Here is a 21,435-nt window from a genome sequence, read left to right as displayed (position 1 = left end):
GAAACTTAGAAGAAGTCGAGAAGAGATTCGGAACTTTAGGTAAAATGTGTAGCGTCACGAATGTTTTGTCATATATTGAATTGTTGACATACGGTTTAATTTTTTGTCTAGGTCATCTTTTATTTATATAATGGTTATGATCACCTCTCACGTTTATTTAATACAAGTAACAACCGCCAGGACAATTGAGTTGGTTATGCATTCAAGTACTTATGAAGTTTAATAAGGAGGTCTGTAAAAGGTACCCAACAGAAGACGTTTATTCGTATGCGTAATTCGAGCCAAAGACATTTTGCATACTAACCTTCATGATCCAGTCGCTCTAATACAATAATGTCAGGTTGAATGAAAATGTGGGTATTTTGATTTGTGTCTAAGCAAGTCAGACTGTTCAATGCTACGGGTGAGCCATGTTTCAGTAAAGGCTAAAAGGTCAAAGTAAATCAGCATACAGCATGTCTTTTTCGCCGTCATTCTACTTATTGTGATGAATTATTCTACGCTACTATCAACCGCAGAAGAAGCTTCAGAACAGATGTTTATGACATATATAATGGGTATCATATGAATGGAGTAAAAGTACAGCCAGCTAACACTCTAATTAAAACAGAGTTCAATGTACGCTTTGGTTTGTATGTTTCTTATGTTTGTATGCAGCGTTTCTTTGCAATGTACTTTTACTATTTTTGACGAAAACCCCACAATGCAATGCGTATGCTAAAAGTATTTCTGCACGTTATAGATATCCTAACTATATAACTATACTTTATTTGTATTGGTTCAAGCTCCTATAACACTCGAGTTCCAGTGAACTCTTGTTTAACTGACCGTTCATATGCGGAAGTCCAAACATTTAACGGTAAAGCAATTTAGGGGTGTGGTTTGTTTTTAGTGGTTGTATTTGTGTTTGTAGTGTAATTTTGTTTTTGGTGTTCGTTTTTGTTTTTCGATGTTAAAATGTGTGTATATATAGTTCATTATCGTTTGGGCCTTTGCCTTGTGCCCCTAACCCGGGTTTATTTTTGAAATTTCCACAACTGGGCATGTCCCTGTATGTTTACTTGTATGTTTGAAACTTGAACCTTTACAATAACATTCAAAAACATGTTATACTTAGATCGAACAATTCTTTGAACGAGAGGCATCTACATACTGACTGACCTGCCACAGAAAACTAGGGATAGGAAAATGAATAAAGGAAGAACAGATGGATATGGGAAGTATTTGAGTTACACAACACGTACTTTAAATGGATAATTCCCTTAAAATAGATAGGTTGGTTTCAATGTTGGTTAAAAGGCATTTAGATCACTTCATAGTTACTTTTTCTGTAGCTTGACCTGTTCTAGTAAGTTATTTGTACTAGTTATGTTTAAATCTCAAATAAGAAGGTGTTGTATTATAGCGCTGCATACCATAAAAGTCGCTATATAACAACTTGATATCGTAGTGTATGTATTGATGTATATCTACAACTAACGTTTCATTCTGTCAGAATGTATACTGCTTTTTACACATATCGTGGATGAAACCGGACGGTTAATGGGCTTAAAATGTGCACCAAAGGTTTCTTATATATTTCTGTTAATGCTTCAACTAACAACTAGTTCACAAGTTTTTGTAGAACTGCCGTCATAGCATTTCCATGTTTATGATGTGTTATACTTTCATTTTCATTGTTTAAATGCAATCAAAAAAGGGCCAAAAAGGTCCATGCAAGAAAAACAGAACAACAATACAAGAAATATTACAAAAATATAACAAAATTTTAGGATTGGATACTACAAACGGCGTTTACTTGAACCAGTTTAATAGCGGTCAACCTCACACTTGTTCCAACATTGACCAAAAGTTTAAAATATACGAGCACTAAACAAGACGTCCTAAACACATGTTGTTAAATGTGAACTTCGGACTCATATAGTTTTTTTAACTTTTACATTACAAGGACAGTATAATTGTCCTCAACATTCCTGTATGCTGGTTCGTTGGCCTGTATTTGTAGCTCTTCATATGCCCTTTCGGTTTCACGCTGATCTAACTGTATTTCCGAATTTCGTTCTGAAATAAAAATAATAGCACAAATTACAGATTTCAATGGAAGTATATAGTTCATTATCATATGCTTGTGATTATATGAGACATGAGCTCAAACACGCTGCTTCTTTTTAAAACTACTAGGTGTGAACTAATATATATTTTTAAGAAACCAAAAATTATAATCAAGTATTTATTTAACCAATACATATACATATTATCAAATACAAAATCTCTTTAAAAACAGTATAATTGCAGATACCTATTGATTTAGACATTCGCCTGTTCCATAAGAAGCAACCTGCAGCTGTACAAATAAGCACAATTCCCAAAAAACCCGATAAAGCTGCGAGTGCAACATTGGTGGAAGAAGCAGTGAAAATTCGTCTCTCTGAAAAAGCATGGATCATTCTTATTAAGTCTTTTCATCACAGATCGAGAGGTTTCTAGAGTCGAGGTAGAGTACTGAGGTTTTAAAGATATAATCGGCACGATTAATGTCTTTTTTCATCATTTTGGGCGTTTTTTTACCGTTTATAAACATAGATAACATATTAGCCAATGCATACATACAGCCGTAAAAAGTCTGTAAACGTTATTGAAACGTACCTGTACAAGATCTGCCTTGCAGATCATTAATGCAGCCATACAAACAATCGCCATAAGCATTACAACTTGTGTTTGTTCCTGTGTGCTGACAATTCTCAGGGCATTTGGTTTCACACATATTGCCAAAGAAATCTCTATCACATCCAAGGGAACAATGACCAGTACCTTGTTCGCACTTTCTTCCATAGCATGATGACATGCATGGTTCATTGCAAAACAGACCATGGGTGGTAAGATTTGTACATGAGTCACAGATTCCTGATTCTTGCTGACATGTTCCACAATTAGAACTACAATGGACGTCACACTTGTCTCCCCAAAAGCTGACTGCACAGCCATTTATACATTTGCCTGTTTCAGGATTACACTGTCCATTATTACAGTTACTATTGCAAGTAGTGCAATCTCCATTTTCATTCGGGTAAAATCCTTTGTTACACATCAAACACGTTCCACCAAGCTGGCTACATTTCAAACACATATTGTCAATATCGGTACACTTCTGAGAACAATACATGCCATATAATCCATCTATACATCCACCAAGGCACGATCCGTCTTTTTTGTCACAGTACGATACAGAACAACCAACACTGCATTCATGTTGGCAATTGTCCCCATATTTTTCTGCAACACATTCATCACAATATTTACCTGTAAAATTATCTGTACAATAACACGTCCCATTTCTATAACAAACTCCACCACTACAACCCTTAGAACACATAACATTGCAATGTTCGCCGTAATATCCAGTTATGCATTCAATGCATACTCCGTTTCTCATACAGGTTCCCTTGCATACGTTAGGACAACTAATGTTGCAGTTTGATCCATACTTTCCAGCTACACATTCCATGCACAAGGTACCAGCAAATCCTGTTTTACATGAATCACATCCATTCCAGTCCGTACAACGGCAGTTTTGATAATGACAGTTCATAGAACAATCTTCACCGTATTTCCCTGGTATACATGCATCGCATCTGGCTCCTTCGAAATTGGATATGCATGTAATGCAAGTTCCCTTATCATTACAAGTGCCATCACACCCAAGAGGACAACTCATGCTACAAACACTATTTATATCGTAAAACGAATCCTTGCAAGTGAAACACGACCTGCCAACGCTTTGGTCGCAAGTAGCGCAGTTAAGAGGACATGAATATTTGCATCTATGTCCATATATTGTGTTTACACATCCTTTAAAACAATAATCAGATTTTCCATCAGCGAATACACATGCATCCTCTCCTCCTTTACAGCAAGCACAATGTCCATTACAGTCTACCTCCGTCTCGTTTATTATCACCGTCACTGAAAGGAAAATGATTGAAAACTCGTAAAAGAATTTATAAAAAACATGTAATTTATATATTTTATGTTGTTGTTTTATATATATAATCGGCAGAAATGTATTGCGACATGGTATATAAATGTAAAATACGTGTAGATTGTCAGGTTCGATTTGTTTGTTTTATATCACATGAACAAAGATTCTTATCCCGTTACTCCGCTACCAAATTGGAAATGATTTATTGGAAATGCAAAAGTGTTCTATTCATCTAAAAAAACATATGGTTATGACATGGGAAGTGTCAAAATAGCTCACTTTGTATTAGTGTACAACAAATATCAAACTAAATAACTTGTTTTCCGATTATTGTTTTTTAAGTAGGCGTTTTTCTGTAGTTTTTCACATAAGTATTAATGAATTAACGGAAACCATCACACACTATTAAGAATGACTGTGCACCATACACAGCATTTATGACATCGACGTATGCTCGTCATTTCTACCTTCAAACGCGTAGTCTTACAAGTTACGGTTATGAACAAAGGGTTAAATAACGGCGATGTAAGTGTCCGTTGCTTAATACTCTTGTTCATACAAGATTTGACCCAGTAGCTACATTCTGTAACTTTCCTCTAGGCAATTATTGCTTACACCATACGAACTTAAGCAAATGTTTTAAGCCCAATATCAGATTTGGCGTTGATTTGTAGTATGAACATGATCAAAATAATGTGCTTTTTTAAATAATTGGCTTTAATGGTGTTTTTTATAGAACTAAAGTATCTTTTGTGACTTTTGACGTCTAATCCCTACCCGTATCAAATGTGTTTCTAACACTGTAAATCATTACTGAATATTAATGCACCTCATGTTAAGCTAGATAAGAGGCTAGGTAATAGGATAGGTACCGTAAGGCTAGGCTAGATTATACATGTTTGAAAACTGTATAACATCTGTGACTGGGAATACTTGTTTTAAAATATGGGTATTTAAACACATCATCTATTGCCTTATTATGCCAAGAATATCGTGTTTCATAATAAAGTATTTCCTACCTGCCAAACATGAGCGAGTGACGCAAAGAAGAGCAAATATTCGAAATATCATCCTGCTTTAACAGCGTTTTCTGTAACGGAAATACTATCTACATTTGTTAATCTTCATTTACATTTTTTCGTCATGTATTATATTATTGAAAACATGTTGAATGCTTCAAATATGTGACAATATACAAAATATCGTTATTAGTATGGTAACAACGTGAATTTAGAGAGAATAATTGATTAAGCAGCTGAGTCTGTTTCAATTGACTTTCAAAAAAGTTAACACGTGTAAGATATACATCTGTTTGCATTTTGTTTATTAGCATTAAGATGGTTATCAGGTACAGTAATACTGCTTACCGTTATTGTTTTAGAAAATCCACTCATTATCCACATTCCAGGTATAGCATTAATGTGTCTGTGCTCGAAGACTGTCAAACGTTTAAGGTTTAAACTATTTTGGACACCGATATGTAAATAAATCTAAACTGAAAATCAATTTTTCAATGTGTTCCTTAATTTACTCTCTTGTATAATACGTATCCCCTTAACACTTTAATAATTTGATAAGTCCAAATGGAATGGCACTAACCTCAGTCTAAATCATGACTATCCGCAGTCACGACTGTTTTAAAATATTCTTATTTCGCAAACAGGAAGAAAATATCGCAATAATTGTTATTCCTTCTCCTACTCACCTACAATTATTTAGCCGGCAGTATTTAGCCTAATGAATGAGCTGAATAGATCACTGAAATATGATTCAACAATTTAAACGTTTCAGAAGTCTATTTAAGATTTACTTTATGAATGTTCGTATTCACTTTGATTTTAAAGGTGTTTTTTGCGCTTAATAGCAAATATGTTTGTGAACACACTCTATTGTTACTGAATAGATAAAAAATAAGTATATTATCAATGTACTTTTCAAATAATGAACCTTATTATATTAACTTAAAATATATAATCGTTATTTTTGAAGGGAAACTATAAAGGTTGACGGATATGGTGCAAGAGGTAATTCCAAGCAACCCCGTGCCTGTGTGAGATATTGTAACTTGAAAGACGGACGTGAATTATTAGATGAAGTGTTCCCTCCTGCAACACTACGACGTGTCTGTGTATGTGATTTTTATTTTAAAGATGGACGAGAATAGTGTCCCCTTCCGTTACTGTTAAAGGAATTGTTACTAAACATGTTTTTTTCAATGTTATACCTTTTGTTTGAAACGGGAAGCTAAACTGATTGTGATAGAGGTTCTATCTTTAAATGGAAATGGTTCTTTTGGCAAACAGTTTATTAACATGTTTTCTTTTATCTTTAAGGTTAAAAAAGGTCAGCATGAATTTCATAGAGGTCATCGGATCATGCGGCTGTCCTTTGGAAATGAAGGTGATTTGTTGGCTTCATTTCATAAAAATAGAAATAAAAAGAGGAAACATAATAGTAAAATGGAATTGCATTTCATACATATCTAGGTACTGGTTAGCGACCTATTATTCGCCCGTACCACTGTTTCGCCCAAACGTAAAAACGAAATACTTTTAACAAACCAGTCTGGCGTTTCATTGCGGCATCTATTTTGACAGATATCAGCTGTTTTCTGCGTTCCAATGTAAGTAGTTTGTGGAATTCTACCTAAATAAACATTGTTACACTTCTGACCTTTTGAATAGCACGCGGGGGATGACGTCATCAAGCGCGCGCTCATTTGCATGGGGCCCTGTAAGGATTTTAAACTTGTCCTTACATATTGCGCTATCATCCGACATTATTGAATTGTCATCATAAAGTATTAAACAAATGATAATTTTTTAAAATACCATTAATTGCTGTATCTAAAGTCCAATTTGCAAGAAAATAGTGAAACCTGAAAACGGGGAAGTTAATAAAATGGTAAAAACGGGGAAGTTATCGCCGATTTTTTGTCAAAGGGAGACAAGTCAAATTTGAGTGTATTATTATATTTTTGGTACATACATGAATTGTCCCTCTTTGTAAGTGTGCTTAAACTTATTTGTGCGGCAGCCAAGATGAATAATCGCTAACTTGCAGAGTGGTTAAATTTTCAAATGCAAGTTTGATTTGATACAATATTTTTAGAATGCGTTACAAAAATAGTCACGAAGAACTTGCTCAGGCTATTTTGGCCGTGCGTCGAAATGTATTGAGTCAGAGAACGGCAGCCGTACAGTACGGTGTTCCAAGATCTACACTCAGGGATGGCGTTGATCAGAAGATGACAGGAACGCAGACCGGTCAAAGTAAAATGCAGACTGATGTCGACGAGCGGGCTCTGGCTACGTACCTGGTGTATATGGCTAACCAGTGTCTACCGCATATACGAGACATTGCTAGGTGTTACATACGGGACATCATTCTTGATTTAGGTACATTACAGTGGTCGAAAGTTTAATTAACTATGTATAATGCTTTTATTTGACCAACATCGCATGTATTACGATGCACTGTACATGTAAAACAGTGACTTGCCCTGCGTACACGTTTTCTTAAGTACGAATATTTTAATTGTTTGCATGCACACTTGAAATTAAAATTACGTATGTTTTTTTTATTAAGGCCGGGCTACATTGTTCAATATGATGCCCATCGGACAAGTACTTCCGACATATATTCGCTCGCCATCCAGACATAAATGAAGAGGGCAGAGACTCTGGACAAGGCCAAAAAGTCGATGTCAACCCACCAAGCTATTGACGACTTTTTCGATCTGTATGGGCAACTGTTGGACGATTACGATATTCGCGATAAGTCTGAGCAGGTGACATAATAAATTTGTATGTTTTACACATTTAAGTGTTTTTGCTAATGTTTGCAATAAATGTGAATTTTAAAACGCACCTCGACGTATTATAAATATGTATTATGTGTATACGCGTGCATATAAACTAGATCGTTTTAGATATTCAACTGCGATGATGCGGGCTGGACTGGTCGTAAAACTTCGAGACAGAAAGTCATAGGTCCAACTGCTGCGCATACCTACAGACAGATACTATGGTGCATCAGCATATCACCGCGCATCCATGTGTGTCTGCATGTGGCCGCATGTTACCGCCTTTGGTTATATTTCCCGTACGAATTTCTTCATTATCTGTGTTTGTTGTTACTTGTACAGTGTAAGTTATAAGTCCACATGCAATACCGTGACTAGAACGTGTATGTTATTTTGTAGCTATAATACGTGACAGCATATTTATATACCATGACGTATTCACTGGTTTATACCTTTTTATGTTATCTTTTAAAGGGGTCAAATCCACATCCACATCGACACAGGATGGAATTCCCGACTCTTGATTGTTCGGGGTCAGGGAGTCATGTCACAGACCTCTTCCTTCAATGGTTTTTGAAAATATTCTTGCCAAACTGTGGGTGCGTACGACCAGTCCTATTGATCATGGACAATCATGATGTGGATGTAAATTTACACACAAGGAAGGCCGCCGTAGAGAATGATGTGGTGTTACTAGGACTGACCGCCCACACAACCCACGTACTGCAGCCACTGGATGTCAAGGTATTTTTATCTGCTTCTGTATTACCTAACATATATTCCATTTTCCTGGAAGATAGTACCTGCTCAAACATTGATTTATTTTCTGTTCAAGGTCCACTGAAGGCTCGATTTTCAAAGCTGGCGACGAATATTGGACACACGGCCAGTACTGTCACTTTTAGGCAAGGCAAAATTTCCAATAATTTTATACCATGCAAATGATCAGGCCAGCCCTGCATAAATCAGAGAAGAGTTCAGACTAAGTGGTTTGTGCCCTATCAATAGAATGGCCATCGACAGGTCTCAACTAGAAGAACCCCTTTTCAACCAAAGTGACTAATGTTAATCATACTTCGTGTCAATATTATATTAATTGATAATGTTTCGTTTAAAACGATTTCTTGAATGATAAAATAATATAAAAACGTTTGAACGTTTATCTGGTTCGGCTGCGGATTTTATCGGTAAATTCCTCCACCTTGCACGAACTTAGTATTCTCTATATGTTTCTGAATTTATAAATAAGAAAAAAAAACAGTTACTGAACTATGTTTATTTTAAGCAGAGTTTCTTATATCAAAACCTAAAATAAATCAAATGTTCTAAAATTCACATTCTTAAATACTTCAAAAAAATTAAAATTAAAATTCAAACTTTATGATTGAAATACTCTTTTTGCTCACATTACACACATTCTATTTTGAAGTCTGAACTGTAACTCATGTTAGAGCCCTTTAGAAATTAAATACTGTCATCAAGAACCAAACTAGAATAGTTCTATAATTATTAAAATATATATTTTAAACAGTATTGATTTGTCTTTTTTCAATGTTCAATTAGACCTATGCTTCAACGATACAAGCGTACACGTAACATAATTTGAGTTATTGAACTACATTCTGTGTAACTCAAAAAATTAAATTGAATTACCTTAATAAATATTTCTTTAAATAATTGTTAATCAGCAAATATACAGTGTCCACAATTGTACATGTTCATTGTCAATCAAATCTCAGTCTGCTTATGATCATTAATATAGAATTATGAATGTTCAGTGTTATGAGCAGGTTTATATCAAAGATCGAATCATGTTGATTTTTTTTATGAATTTACTGCATCGCTTTGAATGAGTTGAAAACTAATGCGCCAATGAGTTCCTTTAGTCTGCTGTTGTTGCTTCTTCGAAATATATCATAGTATTGTCATATACTGGCCATCGTTGTCTTGCCAAACGTTAGCATTGGCTCCAACAACAATAATACACGCAGATCTCTACAGGTTACCGGTGAACTGTCCTCATCCATAGGCTCATACTTTTTGTGAAAAACTACAGAAACAAGCTCAGTAGCCAAAAGTTTAAACATAAACCCCGTTTAATGGATTTCTCAATACCTCGCTGATTGTTTTGTTCACGGTATTAACAAGAACATATGCTGCCTGTGATAATTCCTACAACTTTCAAAGCCCAGAACATACTAATTAGCACGGATATAACTATCCCTTACCGGATCCATCTGATGTCAGAATAACGTATGTATTGCAAAAAAACAGATTACGCGTTTGATGATTATGTGGGACTCCTTAAAAGGAACACCAATGTAATGAAATATGTTATGTTTATTTTGACCATGGTTTGTGTTAACGAATGGGGACTTTGCTGATAGATTTTGCACTTCGGTTTAAATAAACAGGATATAATTTAAGATATATGAAAATTGTCTGCAAGGAAACATGAACGTTGTGTGTGAATGGATAATTGTAAAGAAAAAGGAAGTTCGACAAGGATACCAACTTCTTTTTTAGAAATCTTTTGGCTTATTAGTTTCTAAACAGAAAATAATGAATCTATATACTATTCATTTACCAGTATAATCTGTTAATGCATGTGCTCTTTGAAATAAATACTGGAGCCTTTTTCAGGTGCCCACATGAAATGCACCTGCTATGCTCGCACCCAGCACCTGTACCTCTTTGGTGACATTTGATCTATCGAAACCTAATTTGGATTTGAAAGCATATGCGTAAGTTCGAGTATTGCTATTGATTGAAGTTTGTAAAACATATACACATTCAACCGAAGCAAGATGGCAGCAACAGTAATTATTAAAGCTATAATTGAAAAAAATATATGAAATTTGATCTTTTTTTAGTATTTACATGCTCGGTGTATTTCGTGTATGATGTACATTTAAAAAGGCAAATATTTAAAAACCTATGAATAACTTGTTTTATAAGGTATCTTTTAATTGTTTGTATCATGTTAATAAGGGGTTAACTTTACCATTCATCATTGCTTACCAGTACACGATCTGTATTAAATGGTAGAATGATAAAACGCACGTTACATCCTTGCAGGTAGAACTGCAGTTTATTTGTATATGATATGGTTCATAACAAAGTTAAGTGAAACAAAAGAAAACAAATATAATTGAAGTTTCAACTTTTCTCATCGACATGCCACATTTGTCTGAAAATGAGCATAACCCTGTGCATGCTCATGGCAGAACAAAGCAAAATACGTGTTGCCTGAACATTAAAGTACTGGTTTGAAATGCGCATATGTTAGAAGAATTCCTCCAACCACCATGAAATAGCTGCGAAATACTGTTGTTGATAAAGTGTTAAGATATTCCGCAAATGATAATAGCAACCATTACCCGCTCTTTGATTTGGACGAGAAACGTGTTGCAATATATAAGAACCTAGGCCAAACAAACAACAACAAGAGACGAAAGTAACAAGCAACAAACATCAAACCAGAGACGAGGCATTACAAGACAACGCTTACCAGACGAACGACAACATGTTACGAGCAAAAAAATCAAACATGAGACCAGACTTAACAAGACAACGCTTTCCAGGCAAGAGACAACATGTTACTAGCAATAAACACCAAACCAGAGACGAGGCATTACAAGACAACGCTTACCAGACAAGATACAACATGTTTCAATACAACAAACACCAAACATGAGACGAGACGTTATAAGACAACAAACACCAGACAAGAAACAACATTTTACAAAACAGCACACACCAAACCTGAGACGAGCTATTTTAAGACAACAGACACCAGAACAGAGACAACATGTTACGAGCAACAAACACCAAACCAGAGACGAGGCATTACAAGACAACGCTTACCAGACAAACGACAACATGTTACTAGCAACAAACACCAAACATGGGACGCAACGTTATAAGACAACAAACACCAGACAAGAAACAACATTCTTCAAAACAACAAACACCAAACCTGAGACGAGCTATTTTAAGACAACAGACACAAGAACAGAGACAACATGGTTCAAAACAACAAACACCAAACCTGAGACGAGCTATTTTAAGACAACAGACACAAGAACAGAGACAACATGGTTCAAAACAACAAACATCAAACCAGAGACGAGATATTTTAAGACAACAGACACCAGAACAGAGACAACATGGTTCAAAACAACAAAACACCAAACCTGAGACGAGCTATTTTAAGGCAACAGACACCAGATAAGAAACATCATGGTTAAAAACAACAAACATCAAACCTGAGACGAGCTATTTTAAGACGACACACACCAGATAAGAAACAACATGGTTCAAAACAACAAACATCAAACCAGAGACGAGCTATTTTAAGACGACAGACACCAGATAAGATACAACATGGTTCAAAACAACAAACATTAAACCTGAGACGAGCTATTTTAAGACAACAGACACCAGATAAGAAACAACATGGTTCAAAACAACAAACATCAAACCAGAGACGAGCTATTTTAAGACAACAGACACCAGATAAGAAACAACATGGTTCAAAACAACAAACATCAAACCTGAGACGAGCTATTTTAAGACAACAGACACCAGATAAGAAACAACATGGTTCAAAACAACAAACATCAAACCAGAGACGAGATATTTTAAGACAACAGACACCAGATAAGAAACAACATGGTTCAAAACAACAAACACCAAACCAGAGACGAGATATTTTAAGATAACAGACACCAGATAAGAAACAACATGGTTCAAAACAACAAACATCAAACCAGAGACGATATATTTTAAGACAACAGACACCAGATAAGGAACAACATGGTTCAAAACAACAAACATCAAACCAGAGACGATATATTTTAAGACGACACACACCAGATAAGAAACAACATGGTTCAAAACAACAAACATCAAACCAGAGACGAGCTATTTTAAGACAACAGACACCAGATATGAAACAACATGGTTTAAAACAACAAACACCAAACCAGAGACGAGATATTTTAAGACAACAGACACCAGATAAGAAACAACATGGTTCAAAACAACAAACATCAAACCAGAGACGAGATATTTTAAGACAACAGACACCAGATAAGAAACAACATGGTTCAAAACAACAAACACCAAACCAGAGACGAGATATTTTAAGACAACAGACACCAGATAAGGAACAACATGGTTCAAAACAACAAACATCAAACCAGAGACGAGATATTTTAAGACAACAGACACCAGATAAGATACAACATGGTTCAAAACAACAAACACCAAACCAGAGACGAGCTATTTTAAGACAACAGACACCAGATAAGAAATAACATGGTTCAAAACAACAAACACAAAACCAGAGACGAGCTATTTTAAGACAACAGACACCAGATAAGAAACAACATGGTTCAAAACAACAAACATCAAACCAGAGACGAGATATTTAAGACAACAGACACCAGATAAGAAACAACATGGTTCAAAACAACAAACATCAAACCAGAGACGAGATATTTTAAGACAACAGACACCAGATAAGAAACAACATGGTTCAAAACAACAAACATCAAACCAGAGACGAGATATTTTAAGACAACAGACACCAGATAAGATACAACATGGTTCAAAACAACAAACACCAAACCAGAGACGAGCTATTTTAAGACAACAGACACCAGATAAGAAACAACATGGTTCAAAACAACAAACATCAAACCTGAGACGAGATATTTTAAGACAACAGACACCAGATAAGAAACAACATGGTTCAAAACAACAAACACCAAACCAGAGACGAGATATTTTAAGAAAACAGACACCAGATAAGAAACAACATGGTTTAAAACAATAAACATCAAACCAGAGACGAGCTATTTTAAGACAACAGACACCAGATATGAAACAACATGGTTTAAAACAACAAACACCAAACCAGAGACGAGATATTTTAAGACAACAGACACCAGATAAGAAACAACATGGTTCAAAACAACAAACATCAAACCAGAGACGAGATATTTTAAGACAACAGACACCAGATAAGAAACAACATGGTTTAAAACAACAAACACCAAACCGGAGACGAGATATTTTAAGACAACAGACACCAGATAAGAAACAACATGGTTCAAAACAACAAACATCAAACCGGAGACGAGCTATTTTAAGACAACAGACACCAGATAAGAAACAACATGGTTCAAAACAACAAACATCAAACCAGAGACGAGATATTTTAAGACAACAGACACCAGATAAGAAACAACATGGTTCAAAACAACAAACATCAAACCAGAGACGAGCTATTTTAAGACGACACACACCAGACAAGATACAACATGGTTCAAAACAACAAACATCAAACCAGAGACGAGCTATTTTAAGACAACAGACACCAGATAAGAAACAACGTGGTTTAAAACAACAAACATCAAACCAGAGACGAGATATTTTAAGACAACAGACACCAGATAAGATACAACATGGTTCAAAACAACAAACATCAAACCAGAGACGAGATATTTTAAGACAACAGACACCAGATAAGAAACAACATGGTTCAAAACAACAAACATCAAACCAGAGACGATATATTTTAAGACGACACACACCAGATAAGAAACAACATGGTTTAAAACAACAAACAACAAACCTGAGACGAGATATTTTAAGACAACATACACCAGATAAGAAACAACATGGTTCAAAACAACAAACACCAAACCAGAGACGAGCTATTTTATGACAACAGACACCAGATAAGAAACAACATGGTTCAAAACAACAAACACCAAACCAGAGACGAGATATTTTAAGACAACAGACACCAGATAAGAAACAACATGGTTCAAAACAACAAACATCAAACCAGAGACGATATATTTTAAGACGACACACACCAGATAAGAAACAACATGGTTCAAAACAACAAACACCAAAACCAGAGACGAGCTATTTTAAGACAACAGACACCAGATAAGAAACAACATGGTTCAAAACAACAAACATCAAACCAGAGACGAGCTATTTTAAGACAACAGACACCAGATAAGAAACAACATGGTTCAAAACAACAAACATCAAACCAGAGACGAGATATTTTAAGACAACAGACACCAGATAAGAAACAACATGGTTCAAAACAACAAACATCAAACCAGAGACGAGATATTTTAAGACGACACACACCAGACAAGATACAATATGGTTCAAAACAACAAACATCAAACCAGAGACGAGATTTTTTAAGACAACAGACACCAGATAAGAAACAACATGGTTCAAAACAACAAACATCAAACCTGAGACGAGATATTTTAAGACAACAGACACCAGATAAGAAACAACATGGTTCAAAACAAAAAACATCAAACCAGAGACGAGCTATTTTAAGACAACAGACACCAGATAAGGAACAACATGGTTCAAAACAACAAACATCAAACCTGAGACGAGCTATTTTAAGACAACAGACACCAGATAAGAAACAACATGGTTCAAAACAACAAACATCAAACCAGAGACGAGATATTTTAAGACAACAGACACCAGATAAGGAACAACATGGTTCAAAACAACAAACATCAAACCAGAGACGAGATATTTTAAGACAACAGACACCAGATAAGAAACAACATGGTTCAAAACAACAAACATCAAACCAGAGACGAGATATTTTAAGACAACAGACACCAGATAAGAAACAACATGGTTCAAAACAACAAACCAGAGACGATATATTTTTAGACAACAGACACCAGATAAGAAACAACATGGTTCAAAACAACAAACATCAAACCAGAGACGATATATTTTAAGACAACAGACACCAGATAAGAAACAACATGGTTCAAAACAACAAACATCAAACCAGAGACGAGCTATTTTAAGACAAAAGACACCAGATAAGAAACAACATGGTTCAAAACAACAAACATCAAATCAGAGACGATATATTTTAAGACAACAGACACCAGATAAGAAACAACATGGTTCAAAACAACAAACACCAAACCAGAGACGATATATTTTAAGACAACATACACCAGATAAGAAACAACATGGTTCAAAAAAACAAACACCAAACCAGATTTTAAGACAACAGACACCAGATAAGAAACAACATGGTTCAAAACAACAAACATCAAACCAGAGACGAGATATTTTAAGACAACAGACACCAGATAAGAAACAACATGGTTCAAAACAACAAACATCAAACCTGAGACGAGATATTTTAAGACAACAGACACCAGATAAGAAACAACATGGTTCAAGACAACAAACACCAGACCAGAGACAACATGGTTCAAGACAACAAACACCAGACCAGAGACAACATGGTTCAAGACAACAAACACCAGACCAGAGACAACATGGTTCAAGATAACAAACACCAGACCAGAGACAACATGGTTCAAGACAACAAACACCAGACCAGAGACAACATGGTTCAAGACAACAAGCACCAGACCAGAGATAACATGGTTCAAGACAACAAACGCCAGACCAGAGACAACATGGTTCAAGATAACAAACACCAGACCAGAGACAACATGGTTCAAGATAACAGACACCAAACCTGAGACGAGATGGTTTAAGACAACAGACATTAGACAAGAGACAACATGTTACGAGCAACAAACACCAAACCTGACATGAGACGTTATAAGACGTTTATTCATTGGCAATTAATATGAATCGTTTCTACCGAAAGTCATATACATATACATGCATTAATCAGATTTCGGTGCAAATAGCAAGTCATCGTTCAGTGGTTATATGCAATACCCCACCCACAGTCCTGTTGTTTTTGAATTAAACAAACCTTAAAACCATCAATTCTAAATAAATACATGATAAAGAAGTAATACATACACTGTATACATGTATTTCTCTTGTTTATTGAGATTCGGGTGCGCAAAAAGATATTATCAGAATCCTTTTCGCGGAGACTTTGCACATACTATTTAATTCTCTTGCCGACCAAAGTTGATATTACCTCAAAACCATCAAAGTAAGTAATTTTGTTTTTGCAGAAACATTAGGATGAGGTGGAAAACAAAACGGGTAAATAATGTTCGCTACCAGAAAACATATTAGTAATTAGGTTTCTAACTCATTAGGAAAATACAGCAAAACATCAACAGCATATTGTAAATAAAAATGAGTAAAATACAAATAAAAATCATATTTACAAAGGGAGGTCACTATATAAAGACAAATGCAATGGGAACCTCACGGTTAAGTCCGATAGGTAAACTTTTAATACGAACCTTGTTTCAAGACACAAGGTTCAAGGCCTACGATACCTCATCGATAACATAGTGGCCACATCCAAAAACCGTGGATAATATATTAAAAAAATGTACATCTTATTTAACCAACAAGACTGATTACCAGTTATGTAGTACCTCCTTTATCATTTAGCACATACATTCGGAGAATGTGTATTTAAAAAATATGTCTAACAATTAGTCAATGTAAACATGCTAGATTACATCTATCAATGACGTCAATTGACTAACGTTCGCTTCTTTAAACATAGGTCGTTATTTCTTTAAGGGTGTTTCACGGTGCGAAAGTTTGTTTAAAAGACCCAAACATAAATGCTTTAAACATTTATTTTATATTAAGATGTTTTGAGTTTTAATATGTAGGAAGAAAAACACAATGCTCCGTTGCAACATGTAAAGGTGAACTAAGGAATTGAGCAACTTTTACGATTTAAGATTTTATCAGATTTTCAATCAAAAAGCATTTACATTTTTACGTAAATGTCTTTAAACAAAGTTATTTTTTTAAGTCAAACTAGTAAATTGGTCGTTAATATGTGGGATTATGTTGAATGATTAAACATTTCTTTATAGTTGCAATACTTTTAGTAGGAATACTTAAAACTAAATTTATTTATTTTTTCAAAAATGTTATCCAGCTTCTCACCAATTGGCCACTCAATAACCTAATTAAAGCATTTTTTATAAATGACTGAACACGCTCCCAAAACAGATCCTGATAAAAAATATTCTAAAAATATCATATGAACAATGAAACTAGACAAGTAACCTATCAGGTGGTGAATATCAATTGTACATATACATATATTTAACAGAAGACAAAAAAACATGTATCTCGAATGAGGCTCCATCTACAGTACTTTGAGAGAGAGACTGACACATTGACCACAAAAAAACAAATGATATTTTGGTTCTAAAATGACACTTTTAAAATGAAGTCCACCCAATTGTTCCGTTACTGACAATTTAACGATACCGTTGGCCGATGTTCTGATTACAATTTCACACGCCTAGACTATGCAAGCAGTTCATGTGTTGTGGAGTGCAATATTTTCGTTATTGGTTATTTTAAAAATGTTTGGATGCCTAGACGGTTGGCATATACCTGCAAACTTGTGATTTAAATCCATAAACACAAAGCTACTTTTCTTTCAGCACTAACGTTTAAGTGTCATATTTTGTTTATCTTAAAAAAAGTGTTCATACTTAGAAAGAAATCAAACGATCACAGTTGATCACAAGTGTGAAGACATTTATTTCGAATGAGCACAGGCTAACTGTTCGCATTTCTAATCACCCCCACTGCATCAATATTCGTCATGGTTTTGAGAAATTTTATAATTAAGACAGAGAAAGACTATAATATGTTACGGGGGGGACCTTAGAAGTTAACGAATTTCGAATGGAGGTTCTGAAAATTGCCTCAATTGTTTACCAAGTCTTAAAGCTGCACTCTCACAGATTTACCGTTGTCTTAAAAAGAGCAAACTTTTGCGTAAACATATTCAGACCAATGATAAAAGATTGCTGACAAAAAGTCAGATCGTAGTTTTTCATATTTCCGTTTTAAAATTAATGTTTTTATGGCTAAAACCGTTACTAACGGTTTAAGAAAAATGCATAAAACATCATTTTTTTAACTTAAATATAAAAATCTGCCATCTATGTTTTTGTCAGCAGTCTTATATAACTGGTTTCCATGGATTTTCGCATACATTGGCTAGTTCCAAGACAAAAAATAAAAATAAAAAGTTGTCAAAACGTTCAATTTGTGAGAGTGCAGCTTTAAGACCCAAGTGGAGCAAATGCGAATGGAAGTTTTTTTTTGTATTATTATTATTCTTAAGAAGGATGCCAAAAGGTCACCATCAGCATCTTGAAGAAGTATAAGAAAATGAGGAGAACTATAAAATCACGTACATAGAATTGCATATAGAAAAACAGTTTTGTATCCAGGTTCTATGAAATTATGTTTGATACTGATCCGCGTTAGACTTCCCAATGTCAAGTATTTTGTTTACAACTATGTAAGTTGTTTAGATCTTAAATTGGTAGCACGTATCAAACAAGACATTATTCAGTTCTGCTAGTGTGTTTTCAGGAACCAAATGAAAATATTGTAGCTTTATGGGCTTTCAAGTGCTAAACATTATGTCTTAATCTTAACTGGTAGAATTGCACATTGCCAGTTATTGTTTAAGATAATCAATTATTTTAGTATAACCGAATAGATTAGATTAGTGAGTTTAATTAGGTGAAGTGGTAGATATGAAAAGTGGCTGGCACAGTTAGCGAGTAGTTTACACAGTATAGTGTAGACCACTTAAATAGTAAAGGGTGATAAAATGTACTTACAAAATTGAATGTGTATCGAGCCAATTATTTTTGTAAGTATATACTAATAATATTTAACCATTCCTTGGAGGTCTGCAGATAATACCAACCTCAAGAAGGTAAACTATCTAGATATATTATCCTGTCAAATTATGTATGGTATTATGAGTTAATTTACAATCAAGCAATAAAATAAATCGTTTTATTATAAAGATTAACAAAGGGATTTCATATTTGAATTATCATCGTGATCCGTACTCTTGTCCGTACTCTTATGATGACAAAATGTATTTGTTAATGCCGCCTCTCACTACCTCGCTTAATTCTGCACTAAATAAGAATTGTTAACCAAATATTTAATTACCATTCATTGAGGTCGAAAATATATATTCTATGCGTTCGTCGCTTTTCAATTTTGTGTTGTAGATAATTATTTTTAAAAGAGATACGTCCTAAAATTTAGGCGTAATAGAATAATTTGTTTGTTGCACGTAATCTGACTCCTCGTAAGAACTCCGCCGTTCTTTGGAGTGTCCAGTCGTATCTGCTAAATGTATTAGTTACAATATTTAAACTGTCAAAATATATTAAAGAATCTGTAAAATATGGAATTTCCATTACTTACGATAATTAGTATAATATGTTTATTCTCACTGTAGTATGTGACTTGTTGAATTCATATTTGTAAATGTGGTTGATGTTATTTGACTATGCACTGTGATGGTATACGTCTAATCAAATTATGTTCTGTTCTGTTCTGTTCTGTATTAGTAGTATGATTCACATGATTATAAGGTTTATGAAATATTTGTGAAACTGCACTTATAAAGATGACGGCAAGAACATTTTAGCATATAAAACATGGCGTAATATTCATTTATTAATTCGCAATAGTAATAAAGATTAAAAATAAGAACCCCTTCTAAAATTATATCTGTTAGTGTCATTTTCTGATGTTAACCATAACCCAAAAATTACTTTAGGGCCTTACATGTTCGTACTTGGTTTCATATTTGTATTATCTTTTGAAAACCTCTTTGTAAAGGTGCACCATGAACAACGCCTGATTGTTGATAGATTGATAATCAAATATAAAATCTGCATTTTGAAATAAGCAACATTAGCAAAGCAAAAAGATAGCTAACAACGTCAGGACAACATTTTCCTCCGAACTGTTTAAATAATTGACGGATTATCTTAAAACAAAATCCAGTGGGGTGAGGTAAGTTTTGGATATTTTGCACTTTGTTTAACATTCTAACGGATGCAATGATGAAAGGGAAAATGTTCATAACATTAATTACACTAGCCTATTTTCAATCATTGCCAGATGCGTAATAACATGCGTAATTTATTTAAGGAATGAATTGCGGTATTGATGTCATTATCGGGTATGAACACAATTGGACTGGTCAAAGTGCGAGTGGAGTCAACCCCGCAATTCATTCCTTATATTTACACCAATAGTTCATTATTTTATTCAAGAAACGTTAAAAATATACTTCATTTCGTTTCGGATTACCTTTCAGTAATCCTTTCTTACACATTCTGTAAATAGGACGACCCGACTGTTACCGGAAACATTTTTTTTCAAATGACGTCAGAATAACGCGTGAAAAGATCAACCACTTGAAATCAATATATTTTCAACTTTAAACGTTAAATTAAAACACTTTTGGCAACAACACTTTTAAAATATAATAACTTAGCACTTTCTAAAATGTTGATTTATATTTTTTATATACGGGACCTGCTGACACAATACAAACAATAACAAGATCAATAGTTTTCATGTATATTGTTATGCGATGAATTGCGATCCGAACATATCCGAAGATGTTGCGTTCATCGATTGATGAACGCAATTGCCGAGAGGCAGTTCATTTAAGGAATGGAAGTTGAGGTGTAAATATAACGTTTTTATATTTGTTTCATCGTTGTATTGAAACGTTGACATTTAAGCAATTCATTCAGTACGTGTTTGGTTTTCATAGGTAAAAAATGACAAGGATGCATATAACGCGTTTATA

The 21,435-nt window shown here is 34.5% G+C and overlaps 1 protein-coding gene across 1 annotated transcript; it reads right to left on the bottom strand.

Moving 5' to 3' along the window:
- Positions 1-1,611: 1,611 nt before the first annotated feature.
- Positions 1,612-5,695, bottom strand: LOC128206216 (protein draper-like). Its single transcript, XM_052908537.1, has 5 exons — positions 5,347-5,695; positions 4,999-5,069; positions 2,647-3,963; positions 2,300-2,428; positions 1,612-2,061 (listed from the first exon to the last, which is right to left on the bottom strand). The coding sequence occupies exons 2-5, from the start codon at positions 5,048-5,050 to the stop codon at positions 1,937-1,939; spliced, it is 1,623 nt and encodes a 540-aa protein (XP_052764497.1). The 5' UTR covers positions 5,051-5,069; positions 5,347-5,695; the 3' UTR covers positions 1,612-1,936.
- Positions 5,696-21,435: the final 15,740 nt, after the last annotated feature.

The sequence above is a fragment of the Mya arenaria genome, chromosome 10, assembly GCF_026914265.1.
Source record: "Mya arenaria isolate MELC-2E11 chromosome 10, ASM2691426v1".
Lineage (NCBI taxonomy): Eukaryota > Metazoa > Mollusca > Bivalvia > Myida > Myidae > Mya > Mya arenaria.
Note: the sequence above shows the minus strand (reverse complement) of the source record. Positions and strands in the feature narration are given on the sequence as shown.

Coding starts and splice junctions, on each gene's coding strand:
- LOC128206216 (XM_052908537.1), bottom strand. CDS start 5,050: ATGATATTTCGAATATTTGCTCTTCTTTGCGTCACTCGCTCATGTTTG. Junction 3,964..4,998: donor CACTCGCTCATGTTTGGCAG/GTAGGAAATACT, acceptor TTTTCCTTTCAG/TGACGGTGATAATAAACGAG. Junction 2,062..2,299: donor GCGAATGTCTAAATCAATAG/GTATCTGCAATT, acceptor TTTTTATTTCAG/AACGAAATTCGGAAATACAG.